The 13,917-nt window shown below is 42.7% G+C and overlaps 1 protein-coding gene across 1 annotated transcript in view; it reads left to right on the top strand.

The window, feature by feature from the left end:
- The window catches only part of Parva (parvin alpha), a 158,443-nt gene that overhangs the window by 120,423 nt on the left and 24,103 nt on the right, over positions 1–13,917 (top strand). Inside the window, exon 5 of the mRNA XM_004634882.3 lies at positions 8,978–9,118. Within this exon, the coding sequence (XP_004634939.2) occupies positions 8,978–9,118 (141 nt within the window). The remainder of the gene's footprint in view (positions 1–8,977; positions 9,119–13,917) is intronic.

A 13,917-nucleotide genomic window follows, 5' to 3' on the forward strand; every position in this document is an offset into this window, starting at 1 on the left:
ACATTTAAAAAATCTGGATAAGCTTTTAAAAGCATGATTTTGTGTGGCATGAATACACTTCCATGAAAGACAAGGAAATGCTTCTGATTCCAGGAGCAGCAAGGGAGCATAAATCCAGTGGGGTAAGAGCGAAATCCTAACAGTTTTCACCCTGAGACTTACCAGGCTGCGCCTACAGGTTCAGGAAACTGAGGAGGACAGTGATCGAATCATAGACCAATAGACAAAGCTAGAGCCTCTGGAGGTAAACTGGGAAACCTGGTATCAGAGAAAGGCAATGAAGGTCTGTCCCAGCCTTGGCTGTAAATGAAGAGAAGGGGGAAGGGGGAGGGGAGGGGAGGGAAGAGAAGGGGATGAAAAGAGTCTGCCCTGATCATTCAATATCAAAAATCTATACAAACACAGAGTTATAGCTAGGATTTGCACTACTTTAGTACACTTGAAAGTCCCTAAGATCAAAGTTTGGTTAGAAGTTGTCCTGAGTTCCTAGTACCCTAAGGCAGAAAGAAACATTTCTTTCCTTTGAAGAGTAATGAACACTAAACCTAGGCCACGAAGAACTCGCAGAGATAAAATTCCAAGGAAAATGTGCTGAAAATCAGAAACTGCCAAAGACATGAGTAACAGGACCCCATGAGCATTCTCACCAGGAACAATGAACTAGAGATTTACCGCATAATTATTGTAAATATTATGAACTGCTCAGTTATAGATTTAAGATAAGCATGTTTAGTTTGTCAAAATAAATGTTTTAAGAAATTACTAAAAAGATGATAAAAGAAAAAAATGGTCAAAATTGGACAGGTAAATGTGAAAAAGAGCGAAATAGGATTTCTGGAAGCAGGAAAATGTTAGTAATGAAATTAAAAAACAATTGAATAGATACAGCTGAAGAAAGAGTTAATAAGCTAGAAGAAATTACACAGAATATAAAAATACTATATGGTAAAGAATGAGAAAGAGAATTTAAGATCATAGAAGTAATTCTTTTTTGTTTGTTTGTATTTCAGGGAAGGGTCTACAGTGTATTCAGGGTCTCACTACTAGATTGGACTCGTAGTGATCTGCCTGTTTACAGCCTCCCAAGAGCTGGGATGCGCCACCACGCCCAGTCTCAGTTGCCCTCTCAGCACACCGTGGGGGTCCAGGGATCAAACCCCTGACCCCTGGGCCTGCTTGCAGGCACTTTAATCTGCTGAGCTATTTGGGCGGGCCCATAGAAGTAATTCTGAAAAGATCCAACATATGACTAATTGGAATTCTGGAAGGAAAAAAGACAATGGAATATCCTAAATATTTAAAGACACAATGAAAGTATTTTCTAATATTTATGACATATATGAATTCTCAAATCCCGCACAGGGATTTGAATCCCATAGGCTTAGTGAGTCCCACATAGGGCAGTAAGAAGCTTGTATGTGCAGTCACGTGAAACCCAAGAACACTGAAAACAAATGATTCAAAGCACATAGAGAAGATAGCTTTCAGTGTATTGTTCCTTTATAAATACTCTTTCAGAAACAATAAAACTCAGCAGATTAAAGCACGTGCTTTAGGAAGGCACAGGGACTGGGGTTCGATCCCTGGCGTGTTGTGCTGGCCCCGCCCTCAGGGCACCCTGAGACGGCGACTGAGACTGGGCATGGCGGTGCGCACCTGTAATCCAAGAGTTTGGGAGGCTGCAAACAGGAGGATCACTAAGAGTCTGATCTGTGTAGTGAGACCCTATATTAAATACATTTTTTTAAAAAAGAAAAGAAACAATAAAAGACAAAAGATAGTGAAATGAGGTAAGATAGTTATATTAGCAATTTCTCTTAATTAATTGAAAAGTTTATGCAAATATTGTTTGCATGATCAAATGCCCATATCTTGTACTCTGAGAAACTAATTTAATGATAACAATATGCAATGCATTAACCATTGTTACCCTGTTATCATCTTGTTTGAAAATTTTGGGGTTTTTTTTCTCTTTAAAAAAAAGATACTGAAATGATATTTTCAAAGTGCCTAAAAATCATCAACTTAAATTTATATCCAGCAAATAAAACTACACATTAAGAAGGAAAGAGAAAATAAAGTCATTGTCATCAAAGAGAAACAGAGGGTTTACTACCAACAGAACTTCATGAAAGAAATTTCTAGAGTGTAGAGGAGGAAGATGATAAATGAACCCAAAGGAGCATGCAGAATGTAATAAAGAATACTTAGGAAAGATCATCTGATAGGTAGATAAAAGCCATAAATGCAGGAACATAAAACAATCACAATAACATGATATGTTAGCGTTTTAAAATGAAAATAACCAGGCATGAGGGCACATGCCTATAATCCCAGCACTGGGGTGGGGGCCCTAAGCCAGGAGGACTCACACAAGTATGAGGTTAGCCAGGGCTACAAAGTGAGTTCAAGGCCAGCCTGAAGCATATAGAGACCTTATCTCTAAATAAATAAGAAACTAGAAACAGAATCCTTATAACACAAAGTGAGGAAATACGTGATTAAAGTCAGAGTGAACTGAGGTCATCATGCTATTTAGTACGTAGGTAAAGATACTAATTAAAACTCAGTTAAATAAGCGTGATAAATTTTCTGTGGCAGCCACAAAAATGATAGATATGGAATGTGTACCTTCTCTATTAATGATAGGAAGGGCCAGCCAAATAGCTCAGCAGATTAAAGCACTTGCAATTAGACACAGGGGCTAGGGGTTCAATCCCCGGGCCTGCCGTGCCAGGCCCCACCCTTGGGGCACTCTGAAACAGCAGTTGAGACTGGGAGTAGTGGTGCACATCTGTAATCTCAGCTCTTGGGAGGCCGTAAACAGGAGGATCATTATGAGTCCAATCTGGTAGTGAGACCTTGAACACCCTGTAGACCCTGCCCTACAATAAAAAATAAATAAAATAATGATAGGAGAAAGTCAAATGAAAAAGACTAAAAACCTTAATCCATAAGGCAAGAAAAAGAAACAAGACAAAGATGGAAAGGATTGAACAATCAGAATAAATACAAAATTCAGAATAAGTCCTTGGGAGTGAATCTAAGTATATTGCAAAAGTCAGTCAATATAAGTTGGCTTCATCTGTGTAAAAGACAGACAAGCAGACACATACTAAAACAAAATCTTGCTAAATTTTGTTTACAATACGATTTTAACGTAGGACACAGAAAAGTTGAAAGAAAAACAATGTAAATATTTATTGATAATAAAAAAAATTGAAGTAACTATTCTGTCATACAGAATTGCCTTTTAATCAACACATTACCAAAGAGAGGATTACATACTGAGGAGCAAATTAAAATTTTTAGAAAGTTATATGCACTTGTGTGCATTAAATACCAAAAAATTAAAATAATATTCAAGGGGATGAGGAGATAGCCCAGTAGCGTAAGCACCTGCCTGGCAAGCACAAGGTTCTAAGTTTGATCCCCAGTACCACAAAAAGAAAAAAAGAAAAAAATCATTTCAAGAATTTGACAAATCCACTCTCAGTAGTAGATTTTTAACACATTTCTATTAATAATATATTAAAGATTATAAAGAAAATTTGAAAAGTATAATTAAACTTAATCTGTATACAGCATGTAAACTTAGCTACTTTTCTCATTGCTAAAACGAAATACTCAACATAAAAAGTTAAAGGACTTGACCAGGCAAGCACATGGACCGGAGTTCGATCCCTGGCACCACATGTGGCACTGGCCCGGGCCTGGGCCCCTGGTGCACTGAGCGCTTGACCAGAGTCGTGGTGGCGCACACCTATAATCTCAGCTTTGGGGAGGCTGAAAACAGGACGATCACTATGAGTCTGAGCTGCCTAGTGAGACCCTGTACAAAAAAACAAAAAAATACATTAAAAAACCAAAAAGTTAGAGAAGAAAAGATTTATTCCAGCTCACAGTTTGTAGAGATTTCAGTCCAAAGTTTGCTGGTCCAAAGCAGGGTGGGAGAGGAGCCTCATGTAGGAGAAATACTGTGGTATTTCTGCCGCTCTCCTTTTATCCCCTCCAGGGTACCCACCATTTATGGTGCCACCCACACCCAGCATGGGCCTTCCCATTGTCCAACCCTACAACTGTGCCAAGCCAATCAGTGGCCCACTTGAGGACTCTTGCACCCTTAATCCCGGCATCACACATACTGGACCAGGCCACCTCTGAAGAGCACCTCTTCCGGCCACACGAGGCTTTGGATGGAACTAGATGCAAGGCGTGCGACATACCCACAAACTGAAGTAGTCATGTTCTTTTCAGCTACGCGTGCAGCTCTTACCAGTTGTGATTATAGCCGTACCATAAGTCTCCACAAATGTGTGTACAGACCAAATTCTCTTTGTTGGTAACTTAAAAAAAAAAGAAAACTTTACCAAATGCTCCCCATATACTTGAAAAGAGTGTTTTACATATTCTAATTCTTTGAAGGATGGTCACACTATTATAATAACTGTGTTATTTAGAAAATCAATTCTTTCCACTATTTGGGGTAATTGAATTTATTTGCCCTGTCCTTATAACTTTAAATGTTTTCATTGTTCTCTAAAAAATTCTCTCCAAAGGCATCTTTTATGCTAACTTCAAAAAGGGCTAATATAGTCACAAAATAAATCACCTGAGATTTCCGAAATCGTGTCCTATTTTAAGATCATGCTCAATAGTTCATAAAAATTAAACTAATTATGAACAGTTTGCAGCACTGTGTATGGAAATATTCAAAGACCAGTTTTCTGAAAGAATAAAGCATCAGTAATAAAAAATAATTTCAAAAGTCTAGTAACATTAGCCTAACAAAGAACAAAGGAGAAAACTACAAATCTTTAATAATAGTTTGAAATCCTAGTGAAATGGAGTGAAGCTACTATCTAACTATAGAAATATTTGAGTGGGCCTGTCAATTCTTGAGGGTTAAATCCCTTGAAATAAAGAATAAGAATAGCAGAACAGGTTCTCAACTAAAACTTAAAAATAAAATTAACATTGATATAAATGATATAATCTTGCAAAATAGACATAGCAGTGTTTTATTTGCATACCCAGCGAATGCTGAAGACACAAGTAATAAAAGAACTAATGAGGGGATTTTGTAGAATGAGCATATATAAGAAGAAAATCTGTGAGGCTTTTATTTAATCGGTAATAATCAGCAATACACACAAGGTATTTATTACAACTTTACTACAAATAGAGGAAAAGTTGGATATAGGGCTGGGGAAGTAGCTCAGTAGAATAAGAGCTTGCCTGGCAAGTGAAGGGGTCTGAGTTTAATCCCCGGTTCCGCAAAAAAAAAAAAAAAAAAAGTAGGATATAACCTGGCAGTGTGTATGCAGGAAAATGGTTGAACATATACTAAGCCCTATGAGTGCTGGGATTACAGGCAAGGGCCGCCAAGCAGGGTTGGCCCACCAAGTTTTAGAAAATGAGAATGAAATGGACAACAGGTCAAGAAAATTACGCAGTTTCTTAAAGAATGAATTGTGTCCATATGTGTTGACCTAGAAATATGCTCATGATAATATGTTTGTGTGGAAAAAAGCCAATAACAAAAAAGTATACACTATAATCTCATTTTTATTAAAAGAGAAAGAACTATTACTGTGTTCATAAAGATTACTTTGTGATATATTCTCTATGCAAATCCATTTAAGACCAGTATCAATGTCTAAAATAAGATATCCCCCAGAAAAACACACACACACACACACACACACACACACACACACACACACAAAACATAAGGACTAAAGTGGGAAAAATAAAGCAGGGTTACATTTTCTAAAATCTCTATAATACAAAAGAAATAAAGCAAAGCCATAAGGACCTGTCTCCTAAATAAGCAATGCCAGAAACTAAACAATAACAACAAAAATTAATTTTAGGAAGACTACATTACAATTGTAATATCACAGACTAGTTAAAAATACCAGCGGTCAGCATGCTCCACTAGGTAAGGTGTAAAATCTAATCAAGGAAAATCTCATTTGTTCTGTGTGCTCACTTCGGACAGCGAAAGTGAGGGGTCTCTCCCACCAAGGGACTCCGACTTCTCTGCGAGTGAACGTCCTTGCAGTTTAGTGCCCACACCTCCAGGACGCACGGGTTCGTGGCTGTCACACCTCTGAAGTCTGGGCCTCCCGTCCTTCTGACCAACTGGTGGCCAAGCAGGGGTCCCCAGGCCCTCTTCTGTGGTGTAATAACTGGCTAGCACGGCTCCCAGACCTTAGGAAGGCCCCTGAGTTTACCAGTATGCAGTGCGCAGGACGAGGGATAGGTGGTCAGAACCTCCGGCCCCCGCTGGGTCCACTGCCCTCCAACACCGGGATACGTCACCAGCCCCAAAGCTCTCTGAACCCCTCCAGTTGGAGCTTTTATGGAGCATTCTCTGCCTACACACGGTTCATTGCCTCACTGGCCACTACTGATTAATTCAGCCTCCACTCCCTGCTGCCCCTGCAGAGTTGGGGGAGCTGGAGTAAGACCCAAAGTACCGATGCTTTAATCACCCACTGATCCCCTGGCGCTCATCGTTCTTGAAAGAACTCTGGACAAAGACGCACATGTGGTAAACAATGCTCCTGTCCCCCCACTACCCAAGAAGTGAAGAGTTTTAGAAGCTCTGTGCCAGGAACAGAAGTGGGAGAACAAATGTCTGTTTCTTATCATGACTCACCAGCGTTCGTTTGTTTGGGGCAGTGTCCCTCCAGGTAGCCTGGGCTGCCTTTGAGTGTGAGGTCCTCCCGCCTCAGCCTCCTGAGTACTGGGATTACGCAGTTGGCCCACCAATTTTTAGAAAGTGAGAATGAAAGGGACAACAGTACAAGAAAAAATTGTTGACCTAGAAAACACTCCAAAAATTAAGCTATGCGCTCTAAGCCTGCTGCCAACAGATTATAAATAAGAAAATTCCTAGACAGTGATGTGGTCAGTGCTGCATGGCTAGCCAATCAGTGGCTCTCACGTCGCTTCTCTTCTCCCGCGCCCCTGCCCCTCCCGTTCAGTCATCAGCGATCTGCCCCGGCAGTCCTTCCCTCCCAGCCAACAGAGCCTTTGCAAGATTCCCAGCCTCGCACTCTGGGCAGCCTTGAGCAGATTGGTTGCAAGATACAGTGACTACATCTTACTTCTCCAGAGATAGGTTGCATCACCCCAAAATAATGAAGAGCCAAAAAAAAAAAAAAAAAAGAATTTGCCATTTCGTCACTAGAAGAGGATGTAAGAATTCAACCTAAAAAAGAAACAAAAAAAACCCAGTACCCAGGTTCTCTTCTAGGGTCACCACCTGAGAGAAAGACATTTAGATAGATGCCCTTCAGAAATGAAGGATGGCCCAAAGCATCTCGGGACAAGAGGTAACATTTCAGGGCATCACCAATGACAGGTGCCTGAGGTCACCCTACAAAGGTGAGAACAGGATACTCAAGTCCACAGGACCTGCAGAAAGCCTCCGGTGGGGAGCCTCGTCTTTAGAGGAGCGCCCCAGGGGCATTTGAATCCTGTAAGCTGCCATTACCTAAAATAAATGGTATAAGCTCTGGGGAAACCACAGGTGTAAAGTTTCTTTTTCTTTTTCTTTCTTTTTCTTTCTTTTTTTTTCTATAGCAGCTCTTAAAAATGCAAAGGCAAGACATTTTAAACACACTTCACCATACCAGTTCTGTCACTCCCGGGTGTGTTGTGGAGTATATTGCGTTAGGTGAATTGAGAAGCAGGTAACATATTTTCCATTATGGAGACCAGAGTTTTGTGCTTTATAATGGACTGAAATGCAAATTTAGGTTAGTAAATGATTAGACTATTTTGTGTCAAAATTGCTTCAATTGAACCATTCCCCGATGCTTTTTTTTTCCTTGGCTTTCTCCCCCTGGGTCCTGGGGTTTGATCCCACGGCCTTGCACACGCTAGGCAAGTGCTCTCCAACTGAGCTATACCCCCAGCCTCAAGCCCAGTGGGGTTTTTCATTTCCTTGATTAGAATTATTTTGTATTTCCTGGAAGATGCTCTTACAAGCTTGTGGAGACATGGAAATGACCGTCCCACGAAGCGCCCCAGCTGGATTCACAGATGCGGCAGTGGTGGTGATAACGCTGACCTGTCCCACCTGGCCGGCAACCTCCGTAGGACGCTGTCAGTTTTAAGATGTAGCCTGAATTTAGCGGTGTTAACCTGTGAAGCATGTGTGCCTTAATATTAATGAAGTATGACACATCAAATGAATTACCTTCCAGGTAGATTTTTTAAAAAGCTTAATTCAGATACAGTAAATGACACATATGTATACAAAAGTGCCCAGAATAAAGACCTGACCAATTGCCAAGGAGAAACGAAGAAGGCTGTCCAGCTGGGGTGCAGAGGGGTCCCCAGAAAAGGTAGAATTGAGAAAAGGAAAAAAATAAAACCCAGGATGATGGAAGAGTTCCAATATGCCAGGCTACGCGAAACATCTCACGCCTGTGACCCTGAAGGTTCAAGACAGTCAACAAGCTGTCCCACTACTGGTGCCACTGGTCCCACCATCAGATGAGCCCTGAGTCCCTCTTCTGGCAGGCGCCCAACACAGTTGGCCTCCGTATCTGTGAGCTGCGCATCTATAGATTCACTGTGGGTCAAAATACCCAAGAAAAATTGCATCAGTCCTGAATCCACACATACTTTTTTGCTTGCCGTTTACTCCTGAAGTGACTCAGGGTAACAACCTGTACCATAGCACATATGTTGTTCTGGTATGCTGAGTAATCCAGAGATAATAAGGTGTACAGAAGGACATGCGCAGGTCACGCGCAGATTTTATATAAGGGACCTGGGCATCCCTGGGTTCGGGTGACTGTCGGGAGTTGCTGGGACTCAGCCCACAGGGGTGTGAGGGCCCACGGGGTGTATTTGGTAAGTGAGTGCAGCGAATGAGTGAACAGGTGGGTGAATTAGGGCTGTCTGGGGCTCAGAATAAGAGCTGCTCTTTCTCTTCTTTCCTTTGTCACTCCAGAGAAACTTGAGAGCGAGAAGCTAAATGTCGCTGAGGTCACACAGTCAGAGATCGCCCAGAAGCAAAAGCTACAGACTGTCCTGGAGAAAATCAATGAAACTCTGAAGCTTCCGCCCCGGAACATCAAGTGGAATGTGGACTGTAAGTTGCCCAAAGGAGAAGGCGGCCTCCGTGGTACCGCGGCTCCTCCCCTGCGGCTCCTCCCAGCAGCCATCCCTCAGCTGGCATGCCCCCAGGCAAACGCATTTATCTTTGAGTGAGATGCACCCTCAGAAAGAGAATTTTCCCAACATCCTCTTAGGGGGGGCAAAAGCAAAATGCCAAAGTCTTGTACGCTTTGTGTAAAAGACTGTCTGTAGAAACTGCACATGGGGATCGGAGCAGAAGGACTCATACTCATTGAGCTGTTTCTGAGACCCAGCAGTCTTTTGAAAAAGCTGCTGCTTCCAGTATGTAAGGGCTTTGGGAAGCCAAGGTCCATAGGTCCAGGGCCAAAACCCACACCTTGCAGCTCCTCCTGCATATGCTGGAAAGAGCAAAGGTAGGCTGAGATCCCAGGCACTGGAACAGGATCTTTCAATTCTGTGTTCACAGCAAGCACAGCTCCTGAATCTCAAAACCCAAGCCGTTAACCCTTGACTGGCCCGAGGGCCTGGTGTCCACCACGCACTTCATGTGTCTGTCTCACAGTCAACGTTAAATCAGAGGGTCGGGAAATCTCGTATTCAGTGTATCTTCCAAAGGGAGTCCTTTGTAATGAATAAAAATATGAATTTTTACAATACAAATGAAACGATTAGACTGTGTGTTTGCTTCAAGTCTTAGGGATTAGGTAGTGTATTTATTGCAGGTAGTTTACATAACTGATAGTGGATGCCCTGCCCTAAAAACTTTCAAACTTGGGAAAGTGAAAGACATTTTCACCTCTAAACTTAGTGACCCAGCAGCCGCTAGCGGCAAGGTTTCCTGCAGGTTTCTCACATCTGACATTGAAGTACAGGCGCCATGTACCTCCTCCAGCATAATTACAGGTCTGCGGGCACAGCGCTGGAGCAGGGTGTTCTCTGCTGAGCCGAGGAGACCCCTGAGAGAGGGAGGAGAGGAGAGGAGGGCGTGGCTGGCCCCAGGACTGTCTTGGAAAGGGGCTCTTGTTCCTCAGTGCACACATCAGCATGCTAGGGGGCGGGGGGGGGGCACTAGTTTGAACAGTGTGTGTGCATTGTGGAAATCCACAGCAGTCCTAAGGCTAGCAGGCCTCCAAGGAAGAGCCCTGCTCAGTGCTGAGGCCCTGCTTCCCATTGGTTCCCTTGCATGTGGGTCCCCGCTCTGTATGTCATGACGCAGCACGGCAGACACTGTACTGTGACCCCCAGTTTGGAAAGGCTGCAGAAAAAATGACAGAAAGATGGAACTTTTCAAACTCACATCAAGAACTTTGTCATAATGCAGGTCTGAACGTTGCCTTTCATTCACAATTGCTGCAATCTCATACAGGAAAGTGTATGTCAGAAAAATAATTACTCAGGGCTGGGGAAATAGCTCAGCAGTCTAAGCACCTGCCTGGCAAGAGCAAAGACCAGATTTCAGTCCCCAGTACCGCATGCCGTGCCAGCCCTGCAACCCTGGCTGTGCCACCTGGCCCCAAGTCCAGGCGTGGTGGTACATGCCTGTAATCCTACCACTGGGGAAGCTGAGGGAGGCGCATCACTGTGAGTCTGAACTGTGTAACGAGACTCTGTATCCAATAAATAAATTAATTAAAAAAATAATAACTACTCATATTAGCATTCCAATCTAGCTATTTTCCCTTTTTCACCTTGGTCATTTTAATGCATATTTTTACTTAAGTGATATCATTGTCATTTTTCTCTTAATATTCCATGGTACATATTTTCTGCCTCTGTCTTTGTAGTTTTTATAACTTTTTCTGTATCATGGGGCCGATATCCTAGAGTCGCCTTAAGGCCTCAGTTGACAGAAATCATTTTAGTGACCTTCTCCGACCTATCGCTCATATCAACAGCGTGGAGCTGAGTGGCCCAGCTAGTGTCTGCGCCTCTCTCGGCTTATTCCCCGCAGACCTCTAGGATGGAGCTGAATTGCCAGGTCTGAGGGCATAAATATCTCAACAGTCCTGTGATACCTCATGGAGTGGGAAGGGCTGGGCTTGCGGACAGGAGACAGAAGCGTGTCCCGAGGGCTGTGCCCGTTGCCACCCAGGGAAGCCCCGTCCATCGCTCCTCTGTCGGTTCTCGTGCTGTCTGTGTGTCTGGGGACATTGTGTCACCTTTCTGCTTAAGACAAAGTTGGCAGGAATGAACTGCTAAGGACTTTGATTTCGTACTTAAGGGATTTCTTTCTTTTTCTGTTTATAACAGTAATCATTATTATTGAAAATGCAGATACAAGAAATTAAAATATTAATGTTTATCATGTTTCCTGGCTGCCTGCGCGCTTATAAACACAACATATTTTTTTCCTTGCAATTCTTTGATGGAAGAATTTTTACTACCCATTTTATGGATGGACAAATCAAGGCCTAGGGACAGTGAGATGTCACAAATGTCAGTTTTATGAGGATGGAGATTCTTATGTTTCTTCACTGCTGTATCCCTGGAGCTGGAAGGAGTGCCTGGCACATGCACAGCATAGTGGTGTCTGCTAAAGGACTGTCACAGGCCAGAGGCAAGCAGCTGATGAACAGTAGGGCCACAACAGGGCCAGGAGTCAGACCCTGGGCTCCTGGGCAGAGTCCGTGTGCTGAGCCTGCACACACAGCCCGAAGCTGCTGCCCGGGGAAGGCACTGTCACCACTGCAGAGATCTGTTAATTCACGTGTGCTGTGTGTGTGTCATAAACCACTGTGTCACTTGTGCATGGCAGCCCTCCCTTTTCCAAGGGCAATGGGTTCCAAGACGCCCCATGAATGCCTGCAGCCAGGGATAGCACCGAATCTTTTTTTTTTTTTTTTTTTTTCAGAACCAGGGATTGAACTCAGGTCCTTTCGCTTGCCAGGCAAGTGCTTATTCCACTGAGCTGAGCTATCTCCCTGGCCCCCAATAGCACCGAATCTTACCTGTGCTGGTTTTTCTGCCCATACGGACCCAACTTTAATGCCTTTTCCATCTTAAGTGAGAATTTATCACACATCCTGACTGCAGTGTTTGCACTTTATGTGCAGCAGAGAACGTAGCACACATCTTTTTCTCTGTTTCATGGACAGAACATTCATTTTTATCATCAATCTTAGCCATCTCAGTATATGATTCTTTTTCTTATTGAGAACTTTCACCTTTTAACTTAAAGGAAGCACTCTGAGGGCTGGCTGGCTAGTTGGTTGGTTGGCTGTAGATAGAGACTCACTGTGTAGCCCAGGCTGGCCTTGAACTCACTGTGATCCTCCTGCCTCAGCCTCCAGAGTACTAGGATTATAGGTGTGCACTACCAGGCCTGGCTAAACAGCACACTTCACTCCTTTTCCATAGGCTGTCTGAATTGCCAGGACCACTTTTTTTTTTTTTTTTTTTTTTGCATTTTGTGGCCATTGTTAAATAAAATAACACCAGCACCATGACTCCAAGATTGTCAATTTCGTAACTGACATGGCTACCAAGTGACAAGCAGATGGGAAGTGTATACAGCATGGGTTTGCAGGACAAAGGGACAACTCACATGTTGCACAGGACAGAGGAGGTGTCACAGTTCTGTCTGGATGCCCCACCCAGGCCTCATGTGGTCACAGGTGGGGACTTTTTCAGAGGTGGCTAAATCTACAGTGTTTGACCTTGAGATTGATTCATGGTGCCGTGCTACGATCAAGGGCACTAGGATTAAGGGAGTGAGTGTGAACTGCCCTGGGCAGCCTGGAGAGGCTGTAAGGCCGGAAAGAGCTGTACTCATGCCCTTGCTGCTTTGCTGCTTTCTGTCTGCCCTGCTGTGGGGTGCTTCTCCTCTGATCCCCGCGCTGCCTCACCACCCTGCCAAACCTCGACCATCTACGAGCTGAATAAACGTCTCCTCCCTTAACTTTGGGAGCTGGGTATTTTGTCTCAGCAACAGAAAAAAGTAACTTAGACAAGAGTCTGATTCCAGAACACATCACATTACTCAGAACAGCACATAATGTCAGACTTACACATTGTTATTCCTGGAATTTTCCAACTAATATTTTTGGACAAGAGCTGATCTTGGGAAACTGAAACCACAGAAAGGAAAACCTCAGATAAGGGGGACTACACACAAACACACACACACACATACATACACACACACACGCACAATTTTACAAAAATAGAATAAATTTATATATGTTCTTTGGAAAACATGCCTTCGTAAATCATTAAATATTTTATAGGTCACCTTTTATGCTCAGTACTGGAGATTGAACATAGTACCTTTGCTCCAGCCCTTCTTTTTTTTTTTTTTTTTTTTTTTTTTTTTTTAGAACCAGGAATTGAACTCAGACCTTTACACTTGCCAGGGAAGTGTTTATTCTACTGAGCCATCTCCCCAGCCCCCCCTTCTTATTCTTATTTTGAGACAAGGTCTTGCTAAGTCATTGAGTTGCTAAGGCTTTGCTCAAACTTGTAACACACCTGCCTGAGCCTCTAAGAGTGATGGGATTGTAAGTGTGTCATGTTAATATCCAGTTTATGTCATGTTAATATATGACATTGTCAGATGGCTTATAATTTGTATAACTAATAAGATATTTAGATCTTTTTTGCTTAATATCAGTCCAGCCTGATGAGTTCTCTCTACTGATAGCCATACTCTTTTAGGATGAATACCTAAGAGTTGTCTTTTAGGACCAAAACGTATGTACATTTTTAAGGTCATAATACATAACATTAAATTGCTTCTGGAATATTGCAAAAATGTACATTCCTACTGCAGGACATGTTTAGATGATTATTTCTTTTTATTCTTTTTTTGTTTGT

The sequence above is a fragment of the Octodon degus genome, unplaced genomic scaffold (genome assembly GCF_000260255.1).
Source record: "Octodon degus isolate 3935 unplaced genomic scaffold, OctDeg1.0 scaffold00067, whole genome shotgun sequence".
Lineage (NCBI taxonomy): Eukaryota > Metazoa > Chordata > Mammalia > Rodentia > Octodontidae > Octodon > Octodon degus.